The 27,127-nt window shown below is 46.4% G+C and overlaps 1 protein-coding gene across 1 annotated transcript in view; it reads right to left on the minus strand.

The window, feature by feature from the left end:
* Nucleotides 1-1,316: 1,316 nt before the first annotated feature.
* XRRA1 (X-ray radiation resistance associated 1) overlaps nucleotides 1,317-27,127 on the minus strand; it is a 54,334-nt gene continuing 28,523 nt past the window's right edge. Inside the window, exons 7-18 of the mRNA XM_053307439.1 lie at nucleotides 26,912-27,045; nucleotides 25,510-25,608; nucleotides 23,551-23,780; nucleotides 22,680-22,714; nucleotides 21,265-21,375; nucleotides 12,513-12,606; nucleotides 11,735-11,853; nucleotides 8,956-10,689; nucleotides 6,734-6,899; nucleotides 4,626-4,741; nucleotides 3,797-3,902; nucleotides 1,317-2,403 (exon numbers count right to left, since the gene is read on the minus strand). Coding sequence (XP_053163414.1) covers nucleotides 2,231-2,403; nucleotides 3,797-3,902; nucleotides 4,626-4,741; nucleotides 6,734-6,899; nucleotides 8,956-10,689; nucleotides 11,735-11,853; nucleotides 12,513-12,606; nucleotides 21,265-21,375; nucleotides 22,680-22,714; nucleotides 23,551-23,780; nucleotides 25,510-25,608; nucleotides 26,912-27,045 — 3,117 coding nt within the window. The 3' untranslated portion in view covers nucleotides 1,317-2,230. The remainder of the gene's footprint in view (nucleotides 2,404-3,796; nucleotides 3,903-4,625; nucleotides 4,742-6,733; nucleotides 6,900-8,955; nucleotides 10,690-11,734; nucleotides 11,854-12,512; nucleotides 12,607-21,264; nucleotides 21,376-22,679; nucleotides 22,715-23,550; nucleotides 23,781-25,509; nucleotides 25,609-26,911; nucleotides 27,046-27,127) is intronic.

Below are 27,127 nucleotides of genomic sequence, written 5' to 3' on the forward strand. Positions count from 1 at the left end.
ACCAGACTAGTAGCCATTGATAGACCTATCCACCATGAATCTGTCTTAAACCCCTTTTAAAGCCATCCAAGCTGGTGGCCATCACCACATCCCATGGCAAATAATTCCACAGATTAATTATGTGCTGTGTGAAAATGTACTTCCTCTTGTCGGTCCTAAAGTTTCATGGGGTGACCCCTAGTTCAAGTGTTGTGAGAGAGGGAGAAAATTTTCTCTCTCTACTCCATGCATAATTCTATACACTTTGATCATGTCTCCCCTTAGTTGCCTCTTTTCCAAGGTAAAGAGCCCTAGATGCTGTAGCCTAGCCTCATAAGGAAGGTGCTCCAGGCCCCTGATCATTTTGGTTGCCCTCTTCTGCACCTTTTAGATTTCTACAATATCCTTCTTAAGATATGGTGGCCAAAGCTGTACGCAGTACTCCAGATGTCACCACACCATAGATTTAGTCACTTCCATTCCAAGACACACACTTCTCTAACCTCCCACAAGATGGAAAAGTTTAGAAAATTCAGACATGATGTGCATTCGCATTTTCCTCTAGAAAACAGCCATTCTAAAAGCTTTATTTATTTTATTATTTATTTATTCGAATTTTATACTGCCCTTCCAAGCTGGCTCAGGGTGGTTATGTGCCCTGATGTAATAAAATTGCCTTTCATTACACTTGAAGTCAGTGCCATTGAGGGCCAGGCCTCTGGAAAGGTGAGCAGCATCCTTCAAAAGGGCTCTGGGCTGCCCAGCCAGCAAGCTGACGCCTCACCCTACAGCCCCTTTTAAACACTGCAGAGGGGCGAGGTCTTCAGGCTAGGTCAAAGCAGTGCTTGGCACTTAAGCTCAGGTGCCCAATTTGTGGGGATGCCCCAGATGCTCTAGTTCTGGATTTGCTGCTTTGAGCAGAGGGAGTTGCTTCCTCCTAACTATAGTGCTCTCCCACTGTCCTCCCTGCAGCACTGAACTGGTTCAGACCTCATCCAAACAGGATTGGCGCAGAACCTCGGTTCGTGCACATCCCTACCTGATAGTGAGGGCTCTCCTAAGTTGGCCTTGTGATGCCTCACACTCATTGCTTGTATTTAGTTACTTCCTATAGGCCAGCAGTGGAGTGAGAGGTTCTTGCTAACTTTGGCCAACTTGCAGCTCAATGAGCTCTGCAAGCCTTATTTGGCTAAACTTGGGTTACACTGTAGGGTACAGCCTATGAATCACTACTGTGTGTCTTAGTGGTGATCTGAAAAGCTACCTGTGAGAAGTGCCCACTTTCCGGAGTTGAAACGGATGGAGAAGGCACACAAGTCCGCATATTAACTGCACAGTTAAGGATTAAATGTTTAATTACAGTAGCGTTCTAAAGTCACAACTTAAGGGATAAGGAAAACTCCCATGAATGTATATGGAAAGGGAGGTGAATACAACCGCAAAGTGGGAAAAGTTGTGTTTACAGGCTTGGTACAAAGTTGATTTGTGGCAGCCCTTTCACTCCCCTGAGACAACCTGAAAGGAAATTCCGCAGGTTCTAGCAAGCCACTTGGATGCATAGGGTGGGCACTGGAAAAAAGTGATGACCTGGAAGGATAAAGCCCTGGAGTGCCATTTAAGTGTTGCTATGGATGCCTTCCTGCAGCACCCAAACCAGAGATGGCTTTTTCTCACCATAGTGTCCTCCAGTGGATTCTATAGAGCTTTTTTTCCATTGGAATCTTTCCAAAGTAGGTTTCCTCTGGCTGTTGACATTTAAGAAGACCAGAGGCCCACCACTAGCACAGCTGTTTATTGCACTGTTGGAAGTTGCTGCATGGTTTCAAGAAACACGATTAGGGTAGAAAAACGTTTTCCACCTGCACCAAACAGGTTTCATCAGTCTGTGTAGTGCTTTCAAACTTGAGCACCGAACGAAACAATCCCAATGAGCCAATTCTGAGCATAGCTGCAAAACCAAAGAAGTCAATGTCCTGCATCTTAGAAGGAAAAGTCATCTCTGCCCTTACAGCTGCTGATCCTTCACACAATTGTTCTTAAGTCTTCTAGGACAGGACAGGTGCCTCTTCAAAGTCTACAAAAGAAGGGTCCCTTGTCTTCTAGAGCAGGTGGTTCTTCAGTCCTTCACTGTGTTTGGAATACTTTTCTCTGATAGAATGACTCAAACGCCTTTGTCTTCCTTGGTGACCCAAGATGGGGATTCTGCTAGCTTCTGTCCACCGAACTTGAGCCCAGCAAGGTCTCTGAACATCTAGCTTTGACTCTTCTTTCCTGCTCTAGTGGGCTGCTTACTAACTGTTCTAGCCTCACTGGCTTCATCACAGGTGGCCACTGCAGCCTGATAATCTTTCCGGAATTCCTCCAGCAGTACCAGGGCCTCCTGGTATTCACGCCAGTTGGACTCCTTCCTCTGCAGGACACGTGCTACAAGCAACAGAAGCCCAAGATCTCACCATCCTTCCTTGAGTTAAAAAAAACTGGTACAGGGCTGGCTCAAACAAGGCAAACTTTGTGATGTAACAGGTTATGCAAATAAAGCAAATATATTTAAAGTGCATTTGCATATTCTGCTTCTCCCAGCCATAGGAGGGGGGGGGGGCAAGAGAATTAAATGGAACATGTACCACACACGAAGGCCATTCACACAATCACTGAGTAGGACAGGCATCCTGCTCAGCTTTAGGAGCTGTGTGCAGGCCCAGTTCTTGAGCATGTGGAAGCAAAAGCCTAGGTAGGAGCAGCAGGGCCCTGTGAAAGAGGAGCTAGGTAAGATGGTTGGGGGGAAAACCAGCCAACCCAGCTCCTCTCTTGCAGACCCATGCTCCCCTCTCCTTCTCTAGGCTTTTGCTAGCACACCACTGAAAATCAGGAGTATGCACAGCTCCCGAAGCCGGGGGGGGGGGGGGACACACTAGTCCCACCCAATTAATGATTGTGTGAACTGCCTTACTGATTTCAGCAGCTGCTATTCACACATTGAGGCGATTCCCACAATCGGGCGAAATCGGGCTAAGGGAGCCTAGCCAGATTTCGCCTGCGCGTGAGAGCCACCGGGCTCGCAGCCCAGCCTGGTCTCACCAAAGGGGGTAACCCGCTAAAATTACCCTCCCTTAAGCCCAAGTTAGCGGAGCAAGTGCTCCACTAACCCGGGCTTTCCGATCGTGTGTTGCCGCACCACGGCAACTCATGCGTAGACCCCTGACCAGGAGGCTAAAAAGCAGCATCCCAGCTGGGGGGTCCCTCCAGCATAGGCACTCGGGGGTTTCTCCAGCACCGGCACTCACGCAGGGCATGCTGGAACTTCCGGGGGGCGGCATGGCCCCTGATCCCTGCAGCCCCCGCGGGCTTCGTGACAGAACCGGCAGTCGTGTGGGCGGCTGATCCAGCTGCCCAGGGCTCTGCAGACGCTCGTCTGCGGGGAGAGCGGGCTAAGCCCTCTCTCCCCGCTTAACCCCTCTGGCGGTTCCCACTGATTGTGGGAACCGCCTCATTATCTGACTTCTATCTAGAACCAAAAGGACTAGAAACTCTTTTCCCAGCTTCAGTTCCCAGATATACCTGATTTGCCCAGTTGGGGGTGGGTGGGAATCATGGTAAGCATGAGCAGCTGTGCCGCATAAGCTGGCTGCATGATTCACCCCACCCCACGCGTCTTCACCCGAGCACGGCCCCAGGACCCAAAGCTGCTTAGCCGTCTCTCTCCAAGGGCCCTGCAGCTCCCCCATCGTGCTGACCCTCAACAATCCACCTCTGCTCAATCTCAGGGCTTGGGATCACGTCTCGGCCAAGTGTTCTGGGTTTGTACGCTAGTACATACCGAGTGGGACCTCTAAGATGTTTGTTGGGGTCCTCATCTTCAGCAGGATTTCTTCCAGCTTCTGCACTTTGGTCTCTTGAGGCTGTGGAGCACGGACCCTCAAGACCTATAGGACAAGCAGATTAAAGCAGCTGGCCACTAACTGTCACTGCCTTTATTTTGAGGGGAAGGGCTCCCTCTCCCTCCCTCTCCTTTTTTTCACATGAGGTGTAAGATTCTCAGCTGCTTTTATCAGGGCCACATTTGCTCCTATGTAAAGTCCTTAGAATTTTATCAGAATTTTGCATTAGTTCCAGTACAAAACTGTGTTCATCTGACCAATCTGATCCAAACTCATCCAATATGTTCCACATCAGTTCAGACTATATTGGCCAATGGGGTGGCTCCCCCCACCCTGCCCCATTTTGTTTGTTCAAAACTTTGTCTCTCTTGAACTTTCCAGATATGGAAAATGCTGAGCAAGGAAGGAAAGGAGTTATCTGGCTGCCATCTCCCGCAGGCCTTTGAGGCAATGACTTTGTGGGTTTGCAGATGCTGAAAGCATGCAGCAATTGGCTCCTCTGCATCCCTGTACCCTTCCAGTTGCAGTGCTTTGGGGAAGGATGCAGAAATAGTCTTATTGGGCTCTCTTGCAGGTTCTGTATTGCCCTTTTGCTGGTGACTCATGCTAAGAATGCTTGAAAGATGCCACTAGAGGGCGAGGGAGAGAGAGAAGCTGTCTTATCATAGCCTTCTGTTCTGCTTGTGTTTGTCTCATCTGGTCTTGTGTCTCTCTTTTGGAATGCGGGCTATCCAGGCCTAGAATCCAGAGTCCCCCAGGCCCACTTACCTTCTTTTCCATAGGTACAAACGGCTTCTGCAGGCTGTCTAGCCTGGCCTTTGATTCACGGTACACGAGAGGGTGCTGGAGAGCGCTCCGCAGAGCTTTGACATTTTGCTGGATTCCTTGGTTTAAATACAAAAATGGAGGGAATCCGGTTTGTTGGTTTAAACTGTTTGCATCCTGCCTCTCCAGTACACTACTCTACTATTCTGTACCAACTGCAGTTTCCAGACTATGTACAAAGGCAGCCCCACACAGTGTGCATTGCAGCAGTCAAGTCTGGAGGTTACCAGCATATGTACAACTGCTCTAAGGTTGTTTATCTCAGGAAACAGATGCAGCTGGCATATCAGCCGAAGTTGATAAAATGCACCTCTGGCCACTGCCTCAACCTGGGACACCAGGGATAGCTTTGGATCCGGAAGCATCTCCAGACTGTGTACCTGTTCCCTCTGAGGAAGTGTGACCCCATCCAGAACCGGCGGATCAAAATCATCTCCTGAGTTCCCCTCTCTTGCCCTTAGAAACTGGGCTTTTAGGGGTCTACTGCTCCATGGCAAACTTCCAGGCACGTGGAGACATGCCTGGAGCTCCCATGTGAGTGCACGAGAGGGACAGGTCACTCCACGAATGGACCTGTCCCGGCAAAATGTGCCCATACAGTGGCATAGCAAGGTTGGAGTGGGCCCAGAGACAAGATTTTAAAATCCCCCCCCCATTTTATTTTATTTTAAATGGGATTTTAAAATGATTTTTAAAATGGGATTTTAAAAGTGAGTGGGGACTCACTGAACCTCAGCTCATGAAGAAATCTTAAATGAGGCTGAATAGTGGTAACAAAAAGCATAGTAAAAATTTATACATATATATACACATACACAACAGAACATCATCCTAGATTATTTTTTTGAAAAGGTTTTGTAAATTGTGGAGGATGCAAGTCATTTAAAGGTACTAGAGAAAGACATGCTGCTCTGGTAGCTCCCGGTCTTAACACCCACATCCATTTCGGAGGATGAATACAACCGAAGGAAGCCCGGGCGGGTGCGTGGCTGGGGGAGTCAGTCAGGTGACTTGCCTCTGGGGGGGCCCCCAGACAACTGTCTCCCCTTGCCTTATTATAGTTACGCCCCTGTGCATATAGATGGAGGTGAGTGTCCAGGCAGTGGAAATCATCAGATTGTCCTGGAGCAGGCACTCTGGTCTCCTCCAGTGCAGGAAACGCCTGCCGCCGATGCTCCAGAACTGTGTACCTGAGTGAACCCTCATCAGTGGTCCACGCCACCAGTTATCTCCACTTCAACAGTGCTGTTATTTCTTTATTTCTAATATTTATACCCTACCTTTCTATAAAAATAAAATATAGATGGCTAACAAATAAAATAAATCAGGGCTTATCCAAAATGGCATCATGTTTGCAGGCAGCCAAGCAAAAACAGGGAAGGAGTATTTTTTTAGTGTGATTTCTGGAGAATATGAAATAAGGCAAGAGGGAGGGCAGACCTTACTGGCTGCAGGCTGGCATGGACATTTTGAAAGTAGCCGTGTTCTTAGACTATTACACACTGCCCCGGGGTCCTAGGAAAAAATCCTAGAAACAAATCAGTCAATAAGACTGGAACACTGATTTAAGCCCAGAAACCATCTGGTGGCCGAGACAGATAGTGAAGGATTGGAGTGCGCTGATCTGCTGGTTCCAGTCAAATTCCTAGTGGCGGCATTTTGTACGACTTGGCATTTCCAAACCACCTGTAAAGGCAGCCCCAGGCAGAGTGCATGGCGGTGCTCTAATTGGAAATGACTACCAGGGTTTCTCAAGCTTGGGTCCCCAGAGGTTCTTGGTCTATGGCTCCCATCATCCCCTGCCATAATGGCCATGGGGTGATGGGAGCTGTAGTCCAGTCTCATCTGGGGACCCAAGTTTAAGAAACCATGCCTGGTTTCTCCAGAAAAGAGTGTGTCTGCAACCTGAAGCCAAGAGAGAGGAAAGCCCACTGCCTGATCCTCCCTCCGCCGAGTCCCAGCGATGGCTTTTCCTCACTTGGGCTGCGAAGGTCACAAAGAAACAAACAAGAAAACCACGTGAAATTTGCAATGACAAAGGTCCAACTCACCCACTGGCTCAAGAAAATCGGGGTCATTGGCCAAGACACCATCAAGCAGCTTCTCATAACCCTTGTATTTCTCAGGCAGCTGCTGGATTTTTCTCCTCTTTTTTTTGCTTGGCTGCTTTAGTGAGGATGACTCCTTTTCCAGCTGGGACCGGGAGGCCTCATCCACCTTCAGACCCAGGAAGGAAACCAGGGATGGTGTTCAGCACAATCTGTCTCAAAATGCTGTCCTTATAGCTGCAGGCCTCCCAAGAGCTAGGCTCTATTGGCAGGTATGACAAACATCTTAAGGAGGAAGGCATTTCCTCTTTCCTTCTCTGGGCTTGTTGCCTCCGGCATTTAACTACTGAAAGTACCAGTGGAGACGTGGGCTAAGACTAGGGATGCTTCCAGAATCCTACCCATCTGAATTTTTGCTTTGAGTGCTGAATTACCTGCTCTTGCTTCCAAAGCAGAATCCACACACTAGAAATCCTTCTCTATCCTGGTTTTTATTTCTGAATGTGTTACAGCAGGGGTTCTCAGTTTGGGTCCCCAAATGTTCTCCCCACCAAGAGTCTTTCCTCCACCCAGGGGGAAAAAATTAAGCAAGGAGTTGCTCCTCATGCTTTCCCACTTCACTGAGTTCCTCATGACTCACTTGTCCTATTAATTTCAATGGGATTCTATTGAGTAATTTAGACAAGATGTCAACCAAGAGGCCTGTTCACACAATCATCAGCATCAGAGTAGGAGGTGTTATACCCTGGTTTGCACAATTATGTGAACTAATGAAAATCCCTTTCAGCCCAGGTTGCTCAAAGAGATAGTCCAGATTTTGAACCCAGCTCTGAACCAAAGAAGGAGAGGAGAGCTCTCCTACCTGGTTTTTCTGGCTGTATGGATCCACTTGCCTTTTCTAGCAGCAGCTATCCTGGAAACTATAGAGAACTGTGGCTACAGAGGCTGCCAACATGGATGTGCTGCTCTGCAAAGCACACTCTATGGTCTGTAACTGCAGAAGCTTCAGCAGGGCTAGGCCCACCTCCTGCTCCTTTGTGGCCAATCAGAAGGAAGCCGCTGATGCAATGAGGCGTTCCAGTCTACTGGCAATGCAAAGCATGCTGGGAAGGCCTGCAAGGGCTTTGGATGAATTTCTATGCTTCCAATTTCAGCTATGGACACCTTGCCTGGCTTCATCGGGTGCTTCCTGAGTTGGCTGACCCAAACCGAGGTCTGTTGCTACTTGGATAGGCGCTCTCTTAACCATTCAGTCCACCTCCATATGGTTGTGTGGAATGCCCTGTAATCTCTCAATCATAGCCTACCTCACAGGGTCAATGTGTGCCGCCCTGTATGCTTTGGAAGAAGGGAGAGATACTAAATGTAAATAATGAAAAAATGTACCATTCAGTTTCTGGAGGCTTCAAAGCCAAATATTGCCCATTGAGAAATATCAGTCCTCTAACTGCCAACCCAGAGGCAAGAAAAGTTGATGGACTTCGGTGGTGGTCGTGGCAATAGTATTTGGTGGCAGTCCACTTTGGGGGACGGAGCAAGGTGGCGGAAACCTGGCCCACCACTCTCTATACCCTCCTCAGCAGCTTTTCTGTCAAACTAGGGAGGAGAGCTGGTCTTGTGGTAGCAAGCATGAAATGTCCCCTTTACTAAGCAGGGCCCACCCTGGTTTGCATTAGAATGGGAGACTACATGTGTGAGCATTGTAAAATATTCCCCTCAGGGGATGGGGCCGCTTTGAGAACAGCATTTGCATGCTTGCAAGCAAAAAGCTCCAATAAACCTCCCCCCCCGCCCACCCAGCATCTCCAGGTAGGACTAAGAGAGACTCCTGCCTGTAACCTTGGAGAAGCTGCTGCCAGTTTGTGTAGACAATACTGAGCTAGATGGACCAAGAGTCTGACTCAGTAGATAGAAGCTTCCTAAGGGATGGGGCCATAGCTCAGTGGCAGAACATCTGCTTTGCATGCAGAAGACCCCAGGTTCAATCCCTGACAGCATCTCCAAGATACGGCTGGGAGAGACTCCTGCCTGCAACCTTGGAGAAGCTTCTACCAATCTGTGTAGACTATACTGAGCTAGATGAACCAATGATCTGACAGTAGAAGGCAGCTTCCTATGTTTGTAGTTGCTGACTAGGCCTTTGAAGACAAACTCTAGAAGGGCCACGCAGCTCCACTTGCAAACAGCTCCAGCTTAACACTACAGCCTCTCACAAGCTGCCATACCTGTGTTATAAAAATGGATTCAGATGCCCTCTCCTCCACGGACTCCCCACTGCTGCTGAACACCCCAGCCTCACTAGGATGTTTACTCAATAATCCTGAAGTCTGGGAGCTTTGGGCAATTAATTTATAAAGGTCTCCGGAAGTTGATCGGGATGGTAGAAGGAGCTCTGAGGAAACCTTTCTTGCTATGGGGCTTTTGTCCACCATAAGAGGTCCATCCATAGAATATAATCTGGCTGGTAAAGAATGGCTGGGGAATGTCCGCTGCCCTGAAGGCGGCTTTATGGTTGGTTCCTTGGACGTCACCGTAGGAGATGAGATCGGCTGCAAGAGAGCTTGCTTCTCTGGAGGTGGCTTGGCTGGAGGGGAAGTCAGCTTGGCTGCAGGTGGAAGAGACTGGGTCAAGTCCTGCTCCTCAGCAAGAGGTCGAGTGGATGGGACAGCCCCTGGTTCCATCTGTTCTTGTAAGGGTGAGCTGGGTGATGGAACAGGTTCCAACTGAGCTTGTTCTGCTGAAGGTGACCCGATTGGTGGGACAGTCTCAGGCAGATCTTGTTCCTCTGCGGGTGATCTAGTTGGTGGGATGGGTTCGGCTAGATCCTGTGCTTGAGGAGGTGAGCTGTGTGGCAGGGCAGCTGATTCCAACTGATCTTGCTCTTCTTCTGGAGGACGAATGGTGAGCAAATTCGTTCCAGAGGAAACACGTGGTGAAACATATCCTTGAGAGGGTGAGCTCAAATGCAATGATGGAGCTGCTTCCAACTGATCAGGAGGTGGAATGGGTTCCAGCTGCTCTTCCCCCACGGTAGGTGAGCCAGTTGGTGGGCAAGTTGGCTCAAGTAGATTCTGTTCTTCTGAAGTTGATCTGACTGGCAGAAGAGGCTCAGCTAAATCCTGATTCCCTGAAGGAGGAGATCCAGATGATGCATCCGGCTCTGAAAGCGCCTGTTCTTGCAAAGGCGGGCTGGGTGGTGGAGCTGGTTGCTCCTGATCTTGCTCTGATGGAGAACTCACAAGGGGAAGAATGTCTGATATATCCTGCTCTGCGGCAGGGGGTGCAGTTTTTGGGACAAGTTCCTCCGGATCCTGCTCTGGCAAAGGTGAGTGGGGTGATGGAACAGGTTCTGATTGATTCCATTCTGCTGAAGGCAATGTAACCGGCTGAGGCCTTTCAGAGGGATCCTCTCCTGCTGAAGCGGTTTCAATCAAAGGGCCAGGTTCAGACGGACACTCCTCTTGGGAAGGCAACCCAACTTGTGGAAGAGGCTTGGACAGATCTTGTTCAACAGAAAATGACCCAGTCAGTGCTGCAGGTTCTGACCTGCTCTGCTCTGCTAAAAACGATTCACGTGGTGGAAGAGACTCCGTCACAAACAGAACCTGTTCCGCCGAGGACTGGACAGAAGGCATGTGTCCAAACAGGAACTCGTCACGTGAGGGCTGGGTTTCAGCAGCAATTCCAAGCACGTCCTCTTCAGAAAAAGAGCTCGCCAGAGAAACAGACATGGACTCGTACGAATCTTCCTCTGGAAGAGGCGATCCCACTGGAAGCAGAGGCCCAGATGGTCTCTTCTCTGAAAGCAACCCAATTGGTGGAAGCGGCTCAGGCTCATCCAGACTCAGCCTTTTATCCGGGTCTAGTTCTCTGCCAGTCCACAGCTGCCACAAGGTGATCCCATGAGGTGCTTCTAACAACGGAGGATGCTTTCGGACCTTGGGCAGCTGTGATTTCACCTGGAACAGACGTAAAAGAATGACTGTGCAATGCCGCCTGGACTTGAGAGGCTCCTAACGTTCAGAGCACCGGAAACTGAGTTTCTCCTCCCTCCCCCGCTGCAAACTGGAAAGGAGCTCAGATCATTCCTCAACCCACTTTGAAGATCCTGCCAGCTCTGCCTGCCAGCCTCCCCATCCTCAGAACATTCTCCATGCCGGACACCCAACCCCAAACCCCGCTCTTTACTTACCCGTTCATTGGCAACAGAAGCAGAAGTACACTTTCCCTCTTCCCTCCCACGCCCCTGAGCAGGGCACCAGGGAGAAAGTGGCCTTGGAGGCCTGTAATCTTCCCAAGGGCTATGGAAACGGAGGGGGGGGCGGGAAGAGACACCCTACTGCTGCTTCTTTCACCTACAAACAAGTAAGGGAAGGCCAGGGGAGAGGGAGGGAGGGAGGATTAGCAGGGTAGGTGCTGGATGATGGGGAGGGAGGTTGGCAGGGAGGGGAGAGGGAAGCCATCAATTCTTCTCCAAGAAGAATCTGAGGATTGGAAATCTTGCCTCTTTGAGGAGGGCTTCTATGATCCCATGCCCCACGCCAGTTATCAGGGAAGTTTGCCGGCCTCTCTAAAGGTGACTCTGCAGATCAACCAGTGGAGGGACTGTCTGTAGGGGCTGGCATCAGTGACCTAGCCACCATGAAGCAGGGGGGACAAATGTCCCTGGGCCGCCAGGGCCCCATGCTGGGAGGCAAAGGCAGTGGCAGGATGGGCTGCTGCCACCGCCACCACCTTTCCTACAGTCCTGACTGGCATCTTGGCCATCATCACCCAGTCTCTGAGTCCACTGGCAGCTCCTTCTGCTCCCTCCTTTCAGAGGGAAGAGCCTAGAACCTGGACTGGACCACCCACTACTGGAGGGGGGTGTCACAAGAGACTACATCCCACACCCACCACCAACATGGCCTCATTGTATTGCGCCTTTCTGTGGATTTTCACTGTAAGCAGCTTTGAAATCCAGCCTTGGCCAAAAAGCAGGGTAGTCATACAAGTAAGTAATACCATTCGGTTAGCTTTGACAGGAATAAAGATACGTGGTTTCTCCAGTTTGGAAATTTTCTTCCTAACCAATTTGATTTCCAGTTTGTTCTGAAGGAAACTGGTGAGTAAAGGTGGGTCACCTGTAGGAAGGAGGGGAAGGAAATTTTGTTTTTAAACAATCAGTTTCTAATCAGGTAATATATTATTTTTGTACCAGCAATGGTGAGAAGTAAGGATTCAAGATGTGCAAATCGATTAGAGACAAATCGCTTTGAGTTCAAATTGGGATGTTTCTAATGCAAACTCAAATTGAATCACCCCTAAAATAAAGGGCCCGATTCGAGTTTGAATTGAATCAATCTCCGATTTGAGCACTGTTCTCTCCCTGCAGTGCTTGCTGTTGGAGAGGCGGTTCTAGACTACTTTTCTTCCTGACATATGTTTCTGTGTGAACAGAGGCACACACACGCTTGCTCACTCACTCACTCGCTCACATACATGTGCAGCCCTCATCACCTGCATCATAAAGTGGTGAGGTCCCAAAGTAATCCCGTAGTACAGGCCCTGTCTAGTGCTGTTGCTGTTTTCCTACCATCTTTTCCCCAATAACAAACTGATTTGTATAAATTTCCCACTGTAAGCCTCCCGTGTTTTCTCTTCCAAAGGAACCTGAGCCCACAAAACATGTCTGGGACTTCCCCATCTCATGGGAAACAAAGCCCAAAGCATTCTACTGCTGAGCCTTCCACCTTGTGGTGACCCAGTCAGATCCCTAACATCTCTAGCAGGGGGAATCTACCGCTCCGGGAGATGGTGAAAGGGTTGCCGTAGAATGTCAACTCAGTCAGGGACGGGAAGAGAGCCACTGCCAGCAAATCTTCTTCATGTTCGATCTGCAAATCAGAACACAGTTGGGCTTTCAGGCTCAGTGCATGATCATGACAACATTCATTTATTTTTACATTTATATCCCACTCTTCCTCCAAGGAACCCAGAGTGGTGTGCATGGTTATCTTTATCCTCACAACAACCGTGTGGGGTAGGTTAGGCTGAGAGATTAGAGACTGGCCCAGAGTCACCCAGTGGGTTTCATGCCTGAACAGGGATTTGAATTTGGATCTCCCCAAACTTAGCCCAACGCTCTAACCACTACACCATGCTGGCTCACTACATTGGCTCTGAAAGTGAGCAGGCAGCAACCAGTACACTGAACAAGCATAAGAAGGTGCAGGCTTAACTCCCACTGAAGTGGAAATCTGGGCTGAACCTCTGCAAACTGCAGGCAGGGACTCACTTGACAGATATGCTCCTCCACACATGGATAATTCCCTGCATGTGGAAAACGGGTTTGTCAAAGAGAAAGGTTCTAGTCCAGCCTGATATATTAGTTTTGATGTGCTTGTAACTTTTTTGTATAGAGGAAAAGAGGTACAGTCAAGATGCAGGGATGTGGTTGTAGTGAGCACCAAAGGAGACATGATGTAAGAGATCCATAATTATAGGAACATCAGAACAACCCTGCTGGATCAGGCCCAAGGCCTATCCAGTCCAGCATCTTATTTCCCACACTGGCCCACCAGATGCCTCTGAGAAGCCCACAGGCAAGGGTGAGGGCATGCCCTCTCTCCTGCTGTTGCTCTCCTGTAACTGGTACTCAGAGGCATCGTGCCTCTGACGCTGGAAGCAGCCTATAGCCATCAGGATGGTAAAGTAAATTGTGCTGTCAAGTCAATTTTGACTCCTGGTGCCCACAGAGCCCTGTGGTTGTCTTTGGTAGAATACAGGAGGGGTTGACCATTGCCTCCTCCTGCGCAATATGAGATGATGCCTTTCAGCATCTTCCTATATCACTGCTGCCCAATATAGTAGCAGTGGGGATTCGAACCAGCAACCTTCTGCATATTAGTCAAGTATTTCCCTGCTAAGCAGCCAATAATAATAATAATAATAATAATAATAATAATAATAATAATTCAATTTCTAGACCGCCATTCCAAAAATGGCTCAGGGCGGTTTACATAGAGAAATAATAAATAAATAAATAAGATGGCTGCCTGTCCCCAAAGGGCTCACAATCTAAAAGAAACCTAAGATATACACCAGCAACAGTCACTGGAGGTACTGTGCTGGGGATAGATAGGGCCAGTTACTCTCCCCCTGCGCAATAAAGAGAATCACCACATTAAAAGGTGCCTCTTTGCCAAGTTAGCAGGGGGTTGTTGTTGTTGTTTATTTATTTACACAGTCAGACAGGTGTTATTGACTGGTTTGTTTTATCCAGACATCGAGTCCTTCCCAAGGACCTGGGATGGCTGAATTTTATTGTCAATGGTTATAGATATCGTTGCAGAATATAGGCTGTTCCCAGTAAAGCTGCTTTTTGTAATTGGCTGATGGTGATTTCTGTGGCCCCTATGGTGTTGAGGTGCTCTTCAAGGTCTTTTGGGACTGCACCCAGGGCGCCAATTACCACTGGGATTATTTGGGTCTTTTTCTGCCACAGCCTTTCAATTTCAATTTGTAGATCTTTGTATTTGGTGATTTTTTCTATTTCTTTTTCTTCTATTCTGCTATCCCCTGGTATTGCTATGTCGATTATTTTAACTTGTTTTTCTTTCTTCTCAACTACAGTTATATTTGGTGTATTGTGTGGCAGATGTTTGTCTGTTTGTAGTTGGAAGTCCCATAATATTTTTACATCTACATTTCTTCAACTTTTTCAATTTTATGGTCCCACCAATTCTTGGCTACAGGTAGCTTGTATTTTTTTGCAGATGTTCCAGTGTATCATCCCTGCTACCTTGTCATGCCTTTGTTTGTAGTCAGTCTGTGCGATCTTTTTACAACAGCTGATTAGGTGGTCCACTGTTTCATCTGCTTCTTTACAAAGGCGGCACTTGCTGTTTGTGGTTGATTTTTCGACTTTTGCTCTTATTGCATTTGTTCTTAGTGCCTGTTCTTGCACAGCCAGTATTAAACCCTCTGTTTCTTTCTTCAAGTTGCCATTCTTAAGCCATTGCCAGGTCTTGCTGAAGTCTGATTTTCCACTTATATTGTGCAAATATTGACCATGCAAGGGCTTATTTCTCAATTTTTCTGCTCGGTTCTTGACTTGTTCTTTCTTGTAGGCCTGTTTTGTTTCATTGGTGTTGAATAGTTTCGCATTATTGACCATTTGAAGTGCATCTTCTTCACTGTCCTTGATATATTCTTCAAGGCCTCTTTTCTCTTCCTCTACTGTTTGATGGACTTGCAGCATTCCTCTTCCACCTGAGCTGCGAGGGAGGTAAAGCCTATCTACATCACTGCGGGGGTGCAGAGCATGATTGATGGTCATGATTTTCCTGGTCTTACGATCTAGCGTCTCTAGCTCTGCCTGGGTCCAGTCTATTACTCCTGCAGTGTATCTGATAACAGGTATAGCCCAGGTGTTTATGGCTTGTATGGTGTTCCCGCCATTGAGTTTGGACTCGAGGATTTTTCTAACTCTCCTGATGTATTCACTTCCAATTTTTCTTTTAACTTCAGTGTCTGCAATGTTATCAGCCTGGAGAATGCCCAAGTATTTGTAATGTTCTTCCTCTTCCAGGTTCTTGATCTTGCTTCCATTAGGCAGTTCTATTCCTTCTGTTGTTCTTATTTTCTCTCTGTTCATTATTAATGCAGCACACTTGTCTAGTCCAAACTCCATTGCTATATCGCTACTGAATATATGGACAGTGTTTAGCAGTGATTCCATTTCTGACTGGGACTTTCCATACAATTTCAGATTGTCCATGTACAGCAGATGGCTGATTTTACTTGATGTTTTAGATGTTTGGTATCCGAGGCCTGTTTTGTTTAGTATTTGTGAAAGCGGGGTCATGGCGATTACAAACAACAGAGGGGATAGTGAGTCCCCTTGGAAAATGCCTCTTCTAATGCTAATCTGTCCAAGTGTCTCACCATTGATTGTTAACCGTGCACTCCACATGCTCATTGCTTTTTTAATAAATATCTGAATGTTTTTGCTGACACCAGTTGTTTCTAAACATTTTAGTATCCATGTGTGAGGCAATGAATCGAAGGCTTTCTTGTAGTCAATCCATGCAACATTTAGATTGGTTTTTCTTCTCTTGCAATTTTCTAAAATCATTTTGTCAATCAGCAGCTGGTCTTTGGTGCCTCTGGTGTTCGGGCAATTTCCTTTCTGTTCAACTGGAAGCTGTTGGTTAGTTAATAAGTGTTGCATCACTTCATCTGCTATTATTCCATTTAATAATTTGAACATGGTTGGCAGACAGGTTATCGGTCTATAATTACTTGGAAGTGCACCTTTTGCTGGGTCTTTCATGATGAGATGAGTTTTCCCAGTTGTTAGACATTGTTCAATATCACCTCCTTGCAAAATGTGATTGAGCTGTTTTGATAGTTGTTTAAAGGCATGCAGTTCATCGTCGCCTGGAGCAGTCCAATTTTTAATTTTCTTTGCTCTTTTGCTTATTAATTCTGGTGCTATTATTAGATCTTGCATTTGTTGGTTACATTTTTCGACCTCTTTCACCCAGCCTGCTTTTTTATTATAATCTATTGGATTGTCCCCTAATTTCCCCCAGAATTGCACTGTTTCTTCTTTATTTGGTGTTTCTAGGTTTCTTGCAGTTTCTCCTTCTATGCTTTGGTAGAAACGTCTCTGATTTGACTGGAATTGGAGATTCTGCCTGTGTTGTGTAATTCTGGCTTCGTATCTGCTAATCTTCTTTGACACTGCTGTTATTTGCTGCTTTATTATTTCCAGGACTTCTTTAATTTTCCTTGAATCTAGGTGGTATTTTTGGATCAGATACTGCTTGGTGTTTTCATTCGTCAGCTTCTTGTCTTTCATATCTTTCAATTTACTAGCATCTGATCTAAGTCTGGCGATTTTATTTTCTAATCTAATCTTCCATTTAGGTGATGTACTACTTTCTTTTTTTACAGGTCCACTGATCTTATATCCGAGCTCTTGTGTTGTTATTGTTGCTGCACTGTACATTAGTTGGTTTCTTGCAAATTCTTGGTTGTTATTTCTGCAAATGCAGCATTTATTATTATCATTATTATTATTTATTATTATATTTTATTTATTCAATTTCTATACTGCCCTTACTAAAGTGGTTCAGGGTGGTTTACATTAAAGAACATAAAGAACATAAGAACATAATACAACAATCATAATTTTTTTAAAAAAAGACATTCAAACTAGATTAAAACTCATTCACATTAAAATTAGATATAATTAAAAGTCAGGTAAAAAGACAGGGCCTTAAGGCTCTCCTGAAAGCCTCCACAGATGATAATCCTCTTATGTCCACAGGGAGCACATTCCACAACCTAGGGTCTACAACTGAGAAGTCCCGAAACCAGGTTGCCACAAAATGACCTGAAGACGGACTCCTCCTGATGATCTTAATGAGCAATCGGGAACCTTGTAGAGGAAGGCGCTCTCTCAGGTAACCTGGGCCTAAGCCATTCCAAGCTTTAAAGTTAATAACCAGCACTTTGTACTTGTTTGCCCCAAACATATCGGCAGCCAATCCAACTGTTTAAGAACAGGCATAATGTGGTCTCTCCAGGATACCCCAGAGACCAATCTGGCGGCTGCATTTTGGACTAATTGAAGTTTCCAAACTATGTACAAAGACAGCCCTTGGATGATGAGGGCATGGAAGGGATTATTAAGAAGAATAAGGAGATTGCAGAGAAGCTGAATTAGCTCTTTTCATCTGTCTTCATATACCTGCTCCGGAACTGAGCTTCTCAGGCTTGGAGGCTGAAGAACTGGGCTAATTTGAGGTGACAAGAGAGGATGTTCTAAACTGTCTTGAAAAACTAAAAATTAACAAAATGCTAGGGAAAATGTGAAATTTCAGATGTGAAATTGCTGATCTCCTAGCAAAAATATGTAACTATCCAGCTCTGTGATTATACAAAACCTTGTAGGATCTCAAAAAGTGTGTTGATATACAAAGAGCCCCCCTAAACACACACACACACACACACACACATTCTGCCTTTATGTTAATTTTAATTCTGAATATAAATGTATCAACTATCTGAAATCACAAATCTATCATCCTGCTTCACAGAAGGTAGCTAGCATATGGTCTAAAAGCGATCTGAATAAAAACTATACATTCAGATAAGACAACAAAATATGCTTTCCAAGTTAAAAAGTGGTTCTTGTTTAAAATAATTTAGAAAGCCTGCACCCAGCAGCTCCCTGCACCCTCCTTTTCCTTGCCATCTCCTCTTCCTGTATCCTTTACACACCCACACACCATGCTCGGTGTTTCAGGGCTTTTTTGTTAGGAAAAGAGGTTACTATGGGGAGACATGATGGTAGCGGTGTATAAAATTATGCATGGAGTGGACAGAGAGAAATTTTTCTCCCTCTCTCATAACACTAGAACCAGGGGTCATCCCATGAAACTGGGAACATTAGGGCCAACAAAAGGAAGTACCTTTTTACACAGCACATAATTAATCTATGGAATTCTCTGCTACAAGAATGTGGTGATGGCAACTAGCTTAGATGGCTTTAAAAGGGGCTTAGACAGATTCATGGAGGACAGGTCCATCCAATGGCTACTGCTCTCTCTGGTGGCTACAGGCCACCTCTAGCCTCAGAGGCAAGATGAAGTCCAGCTGCAGGGGAGCCACAGCAGGAGAGAGGGCATGCACAGACCTCTTGCCTGTGGGCTCCCCAGAGGCATCTGGTGGGCCACTGTGTAAAGCAGGACGCAGGACTGGATGGGCCTGATCCAGCAGGGCTGTTCTTATTCAGCAGAGCTGTTAATTCAGAGTAATCTACGATTTACTGTAGGCAGATACGGTATTAACAATGGAGGTTTCCAAAAGATTTCTCCTCTGTGGCTAATGGCAGCTTCAGGGGGCAATTCTGATCTAGCTACAGTTTGGAGGGAATATAGCCCCAATCCAAAGACATAAGAATTTGCATTCATGAAACTCCCACATCATGTCTAGTTTGCCCTGTGGTCCATGCCTTAGACGTGGTACAGATGTACTGCCATTGCATTTTTTCAGTGCTTTGGGTAGGACCTAGTATCATGATCACTCTGGTTTAGCTTAATGAAATATGCACTAATCCTGCTTAACGCAGTCACAGCCTGTTCCAATCATTCCAAATGGAGCTGATCAGCTGCTGAGGGAGAGGGAATTAACACCAGGCCCCTGCAGTGCTCCCTGTGCTCTACAGCTGATTGCTTCTATGGCAAATGATCAACCCAAGACCCTGAGTTCACAGCTTCAGTTTGGATAAATTCACTGGATAAATGCACAGAGGGGTTTGGATAAATTCACGGAGGAGAGGTCTACCAACAGCTACTAATTTGAGGGCTATAGGCCACGTCCAGCTTCAGAGGCAATAGGCCTCTAAATACCAGTTGCAGAGAAGTTATAGCATGTCCTCAGCTCTTGCCTGTGGACTTCCCAGCAGCACCTGGTGGGTCACTGTGTGAAACAGGATGCTGGACTTGATGGGCCTCGGGGCTCATCCAGCAGCGCTATTCTTATGTTCTTATATTCTTATGCTGGATCAGGCTAGAAACCACATCTGTACATAGGAAGCTGCCATATACTGAGTCAGATCATTGGTCCATCTAGCTCAGTATTGTCTACACAGACTGGCAGCGGCTTCTCCAAGGCTGCAGGCAGGAGTTTCTCTCAGCCCTATCTTGGAGATGCTGCCAGGGAGGGAACTTGGAACCTTCTGCTCTTCCCAGAGCGGCCCCATTATCCCCTGAGGGGAATCTCTTCCAGTGCTCACACTTCTAGTCTCCCATTCAGATGCAACCAGGGCAGACCCTGCTTAGCTAAGGGGACAAGTCCTGCTTGCTCCTACAAGACCAGCTCTCCTCTCTGTATGAACCATTTGAACCATGGTTCTCTGTAGGAAACATTTGAACACAAAGACAAAGTCCTCATTCAGCTAGCTCAAGGACTCCCAGGTGCTGTTGAACTACAACTCCCATCATCTCCAGCCACAATGGCCAAAGGGGTGATGGGAGTTGTAGTCCAACAACATTTCGAGACCCAAGGTTAGGAACCCCCTGAATTAGGGATATGGATAGGCATGTAGAAGCCTGCTTATGTGTGCATGTGCCCACACACACACACACATGTGCCCCCAAGCGGGGCAGGGATGTGATCTAGGGTGGGGTTTCACACATCATAGGGAACCTATCTGCAAGTGTTACCCATTTGTCAGCGACTCTGTGAGCCCAGGCCAAGGCAGAATCTCGAGGTTCCCTTGGGGACTCAAACCAAGATATGCAACCAAGATTTGAAGCTGGCTTGCCAAATGAAGTGCTGCTTCCATGGAGGTGGGTGTTATGTCTGAACCCATACTCTTCATGAACCTCTGGTTCGTGCCAGGCAAGTCCACCCCCTTTGCCATTGTGCGAGGCAGTGCAAGCCAGGCGGGGATAGCATCCAGGACCTCTCTGGGAGGCTAGGCTGTGCCTCTGGCTCAACTCATATACTCCTAAAAAACGCAGATATGTGACTGGCTGCAGTGGGTTCCCTTTAGGGGGAAAATTCAGACGTTTAGAAGAAAGGTTTAGAAAAAAGACGACTGCGGGGAGACATGATAGAGGTCTATAATGGTGTGGAGAAAGTGGATAGAGAGAAATTCTTCTCCCTCTCCCATCACACTAGAACCAGGGGTCATCCCATGAAATTGATTGCCAGGAAATCTAGGACCAGCAAACGGAAGTATTTTTTCACACAACGCAAATCCACTTGTGGAATTCTCTGCCACTAGATGTGGTGACAGCCAACAACCTGGATGGCTTTAAGAGGTGTTTGGATAACTTCATGGAGGAGAGGTCTATCAATGGCTACTAGCCGGAGGGCTATAGGCCAGCTCCAGCCTCAAAGGCAGGATGCCTCTGAGAACCAGTTGCAGGGGAGTAACAGCAGGAGAGAAGGCATCCTGTGTGAAACATGGATCGGCCATGGACCTGATCGGCCATGGATCGGCCATGGACCTGATCCAACAGGACTGTTCTTATGTTCATATCTATGACTGGAAGGACCTCAGGTTCTGCCTTATGTGAATATGGCCATAGGATATTACATGTAATAAACAAACACCAACGTTCATCCAGAGAAACCAGCTTCGAATATGGCAACGCAAGGTTATAGTGCTTTCCGGATATCCCACAGCCAACACCTGGGCCGTTCCCAGACTGCAGTTTTACTTTGGAAGAGAAGGTGTGCAGTCACATATTGGCCAGATACACGTCGAAGTCCCTGCGAGCTTTTGAGGAGCAGTCCGTACACAATTCAGGTTTTGCATTGTGCATTGGAGCTTAGCCCGATTTATGTCCTGGGTAAAAAAAAAATCCACTTTTTGCATCCGTTTTCTGGGCAAATTCAAAATATCCGTAACTCGCAGTATTAATTCATCCCTCTTGATCCCGCGGTAAAGCCTGCTGTTTGGGAAAGGCCCTGGCTGCCAAAGAGCAGCTCAGCTTGGAACACTGGGAAAGAAACAAGCCCATCATCACCTGGTTATTGGCCAGGCTGAGAAACCGCAGTTCTGGTAAGGGAGGAGTGAACTCTGGGTTGGAACTGGTGCTGGACACCTTGGACGCGACACGAGGGCAAGGAGAATGTTCCTGAAAGGAAGAGAAAGGCGGAGTGAAAAAGAGACGTCATGTCCCCAGCAACACATCCACACTTATCATTGTGGACTTAAAACAACAACAACAAGAAGATGACTGTTTAACCTTTCTTTCAGCGGTCATGCACAAGAGAATTTCCCTGCTAGTTGGACAAAGAGGCACCTTTTAAAGTGGTGGCTCTCTTATATTTAGCAGGGAGAGAGCAACTGGCCCAGCACAGCATCTTTCCATTAGCTCTTGCTGGTGTCAACCTTATGTTTGTTTTTAGACTTTGAACCTTTTGCAGGTGTTATTGACTGGTTTGTTTTATCCAGACATCGAGTCCTTCCCAAGGACCTGGGATGGCTGAATTTTATTGTCAATGTTGTTATAGATATCGTCGCAGAATATAGGCTGTTCCTAGTAAAGCTGCTTTTTGTAATTGGCTGATGGTGATTTCTGTGGCCCCTATGGTGTTGAGGTGCTCTTCAAGGTCTTTGGGAACAGCACCCAGGGCGCCAATGACCACTGGGATTATTTAGGTCTTTTTCTGCCACAGCCTTTCAATTTCAATTTGTAGATCTTTGTATTTGGTGATTTTTTCTATTTCTTTTTCTTCTATTCTGCTATCCCCTGGTATTGCTATGTCGATTATTTTAACTTGTTTTTCTTTCTTCTCGACTACAGTTATATTTGGTGTATTGTGTGGCAGATGGTTTGTCTGTTTGTAGTCGGAAGTCCCATAATATTTTTACATCTACATTTCTTCAACTTTTTCAATTTTATGGTCCCACCAATTCTTGGCTACAGGTAGCTTGTATTTTTTTGCAGATGTTCCAGTGTATCATCCCTGCTACCTTGTCATGCCTTTGTTTGTAGTCAGTCTGTGCAATCTTTTTACAACAGCTGATTAGGTGGTCCACTGTTTCATCTGCTTCTTTACAAAGGCGGCACTTGCTGTTTGTTGTTGACTTTTCTACTTTTGCTCTTATTGCATTTGTTCTTAGTGCCTGTTCTTGCGCAGCCAGTATTATTTTCTGCCACAGCCTTTCAATTTCAATTTGTAGATCTTTGTATTTGGTGATTTTTTTCTATTTCTTTTCTTCTATTCTGCTATCCCCTGGTATTACTATGTCGATTATTTTGACTTGTTTTTCGTTCTTCTTGATTACGGTTATATCTGGTGTATTGTGTGGCAGATGTTTGTCTGTTTGTACCCATAATATTTTTGCATTTTCATTTTCTACAACTATTATTATTATTAATTTATTTTTATATGGCCTAATACAGATGATCTGAAAGGCAAAAAGAAATCATACCTCTGTGGATGGTTCTGGTGCTGGAAAGATAACCTCTGTTTAAAAGAAGAAGATAAAACATCAGGGTGCTGGATATGGGTGAAGGTAGGCAGGCAGCATTGAATGCCAGCAAGGCTGAGCCTGTTCTGTCCATGGGTTTGAAACCAAAATGTACTTCTCCCTAGACCCTCACCACCACCACCACCACCTTTGGCCCAAGCCCTCCAGTGCCTTTGAGGAGTCAGGGGACTAATTCATGGGGTTGCCAGGGCTTCTTACTGCATCTAAATGGCCATTCCATCTGAATGGCCCCTGCCCTATAAACGAGATAGAGGTCATTCACACAATCAAAAACTCTGTTCTACCCAGTTTTGGGAGCTGTGTGTAAGCAAGGTAAGAGGAATATCTGTGTAGACATGGTGGTGTGGAAGCAAGGTAGGAGGAATTCTCTTCCTACCTTGCTTCCACCCAATCACTTCTACCCAGGTTTTCCTCTTCCCGTTGCTTCCACACAACCAAATATTGGGCGCACACAGCTCCCAAACCTGGGTAGAACAGAGTTTTTGATTGTGTGAACGACCTCACTATGTGGCTCATTATACACCTAAGAGATATATAGCTGGAAACCGGATCCTAGATTCAATAGGACTGGATCACAGATTCAATACTTAACCCTTTAGTCCTCATCTATATTTGTAACCAACCCTAAGTGCATGTAACTAAGATTTGCTTGCGTTATCTCCTGTTACCCTCGGCCTCTTGGTCTCTTCCCTTCCCATGGTCAAAGTTTAGACTGTAAGCTCCTTAGGGGGCAGGGACCAGTTACTTTTTCAAGATCCAAGCACATATTTGGAAAGGCATTAATAATCATCAGTATACACTTGGGACTCACCAGTCCTGTCTGGATCTTTTCTGTTTTCGATAACGATATAATCTGGTTGCTTTATAAGACCAGCAGGCCCATCCTTACGGAGGCGTTTACTTGCACTTTTCCGACTGCGCAGTCCTGCTCTGATGCCTGACTTTGCTGATAAAGGATGGATGGAGAAGCAGGAACTGCCCACGTGATGGAGGTATGGCACCTCTTTTATTCCGTTCTTGTCCAAGTTTAACTGCTTCAAGCTAGGGAGGAGAAATGACAAGGAAGCCCACTTTTTGGTTGACTCGTGCAGAGACGAGAGCAGGCGTCAAGACATTTTCCAAATCTGAGCTGACACTGCCATGCACATGCGTGTTGCTGGAATGGACTAATTCAGGGACTCCCAATATTGTTGGACTACAATCCCATCACCCTCAGCCACAATGGCCTACAATCCCATCACCCTCACCTTGTAGTCCATCAATCCCAATGGACTATAATCCCATCACCCGCAGCTACAATGGGGATGATGGGAGTTGTAGTCCAACAACATCTGTAGATCCCTATTTGGGAACCCCTCTGTAAATAATAGTGAGTAGTAACAAAAGGTTAGAAATGAACCTTGTCTTGAAACCATACTATAAGCCTTTTCTCACGCGCAGCCTAATCAAGCTAGGGCAGCACGGCCTGGGTTAGGCTGCTTGTCCAGTCTTTAGTCCAGTGCCGGGGTTACAAGCAGGGTTAGGTGGGCGGGGCTCGTCACGTGGTGCATCGTGGGATATCCAGAGGCCAGGCTGCATCGTCACAGCCTCCAAAGATCCGCGCTGCTTGGAGCATCGAGGGTCATCTGGGAGGGCAAGATGCGTGCCCAACAGCAGTCAGTTGATACTTTGCGGGGAGGTGGGGTAGGGTTGTCATATTTTGACTTTCCAAATCCGGGTGCCTAATTTGCATATTATGGAAATTGGCTTGAAAATAATTCTTGAGCAGAATGACAGCACATTTTACTCCATAACTCTGCTTCAACAAGGGGTAGAGCTTAGCTTTTTTTTAAAAAAAGAAAGAAACTTGAAATCCAGGTGAATCTGGGTGGCCTAAGCAAACTGGGTGAGATGCTTAAAATCCAGGTGAAACCCAAAATTCTGGGAGCATGGCAATTCTAAGTGGGGAGGCAAAGCCTTCCTGCCCGCCCACCTGCCCAGTCATGTGAATAACCTCTATTATCTCCTTATGTTTGTACGTTTCATTTAACATTGTTTTTCGTTGAAGTTGAACTTGTACAGAACAATTTGTACACGTTCTGTGAGGAAAGTAAATGTCTAATGGCTCCAACATCAAGTAATCTGTTTTGTTCAATCCATTAAACAAACGGACATTTTCAATTTAAGGGAGGGAAGTTTAAATTGTAAACCGCCCTGAGATTTTGTATAGGGCGGTCTATAAATGTGTTAAATAAATAAATAAATTGTTGTTTAAAAGTAGTTGAAATTACTTTACTTCCAAGTAATAACAAAAATAGTCCCATTTACTTTTCCTAAGGCTGCATTCACAGAATCACGATGGTCCTGGCTAAAGAGTTAACCCACTCTGAATGCACATGTGCACACACTGCCTTGATACTGCTACCCAGAACAAAACCCATTCCGCCAAAATTACACCGATTAAAATCATTTTTTAAAAAAATTAGAGGGAGCACTGGCAGGGACCACCTTGGATCTTTTGTATGGACATCAAGACACAAGTAGGCAAGTTGAGAGGATGGACCTCCTTAATGATATATGTGATACAAGTCTGACCCAGAGCTTTTATAAAGCTCCCCAGCCAGTCAGTCAGTTCTGTTTGCCAGAGACAGACAAACCTGCCTATGTGAAAATAATGGCATTGTGTGCCTTCATTCTTTTTTCCCCTACATCCCTATTTGCGTCCTTTGATAGGGGCTGGCTGGGAGGCCAAAACTATTACCAATGATGCAATATGGCCAGTCTTCTTTACCTTTGCAGATTGGCAAGGCTGACAAAGACGTTTGGGTGAGAAAGGTGATTGTCGTCCAGAAGCAAGACTTCCAGAACTGGAAACCTCAGGCATCCCTCACTATTAATGGAAAGAGAAAATGACTGTCATTCTCCAACGTAAATCTGGAAAAGGCAATGAGAAAGTGGGAGGGACATTATAGGCTAGTGCAGTGGTTCCCAAACTGGGAGCCCCCAGATGTTGCTGAACTACAGCTCCCATCAGCCCCAGCCACAATAAATTGTAGCTGGGGCTGATGGGAGTTGTAGTTCAGCAACATCTGGGGGCTTCCAGTTTGGGAACCACTGGGCTAGTGACAAAGACATGAACATATTCAATTCCCACCAATACAAGGTCTGAATGTTCCACAAACTACATGCAGCTTAATCCTATACACGTTCACTCTCATCTCACTGAATTCAATGGGTGCTCCTCTCATATAAGTCTGTATGGGATTGCAGCCTCAAACTGGTATGCAGCAAACATTTTAGTACATTTAGTAAGTTCTTATTTTCAGAACTAAATATACTGTGTATTTTGCAAGAAAAATATTCACATTCTACAGCCATAATGACGTTTTTTGGTTTATTTCAGGAAGGAGGATAATGGATAGAAATGCAGGAAGGGAAAGTGGATGGAGATATTCTGAAGATTTTCTTTAAAACCATGAGGACTAGAAAGTCTCAGCTCTATGGTCTGAAGGCACATGATGCAGCAGCTTAGCAGCTGGTCAGTTCCTGGATGAGAGACATTGCTTTGAGCTCCATAAAGAGGGAGAGAGAGAGAGATGTTTTGGAGGAGTCTTTATATAAATCAGATGGTTCTCAGGATGGCCAAGTCTGTGCTGGCATGGGAAACATTCAGTTTGCTGTTTCTTCCATCCAAACGGGTCCTGGAAATTCATTTAAGAGAGAGGTTCCCATGCTTGGGTCTCCAGATATTGTTGGACTGCAACCAGGGCTGTCCTTAGAGAGCCTTGGCGGGGCGTGGGGCCCGGGGCCAATCAGCCAGTGCGGGGCCCTCTTCGAGTTAATTCTAATGGGGGTTAAAAGAGCGGGGTCCGGGGCGGTCACCTTGCTTGCTATGCCCGAAGGACAGGCCTGACAGCAACACCCATCATCCCTGCTGCAATGGCCTCCCACCACTGCAGTCTAACAACATCTGGAGTTGTGACATCTGGAGACCCAGCTTGGGAGCTCCTGTCTTAAGCAATGCCTCCAGAGAAAGGATTCTGACAGCTGACTCAATATAGGGGCAATGTTGATATAAAGACAGAATCGTGTTGGTGTTCTGTCTTGCGAAGGCTGTAAGGCAGGACTTCTGTGTCCCCCCACCACCCAAAAACAGAATGCTGCTTGTCATGGAGATCTCCCCTTGGGCTTACCTCTCAGGGACTGCTAAGTCCAGAGGAAGTGAATGAAGACCATTGGCAGTAAGATGGAGAGCCTTAAGGTGGGACAAAACTCCCAGGATCCGGACATCCTCAGGAGACAAATTGTTGTAAGAAAGGTCCAGGACCTGCAGTGGGAGCAAAACAGACTGCTCAGTGGTATGGAAAGCACCCCCACTCTTACACAGCCACTGTTATAATAATTAGAAC

This window comes from Hemicordylus capensis, chromosome 3 (genome assembly GCF_027244095.1).
Source record: "Hemicordylus capensis ecotype Gifberg chromosome 3, rHemCap1.1.pri, whole genome shotgun sequence".
NCBI lineage: Eukaryota > Metazoa > Chordata > Lepidosauria > Squamata > Cordylidae > Hemicordylus > Hemicordylus capensis.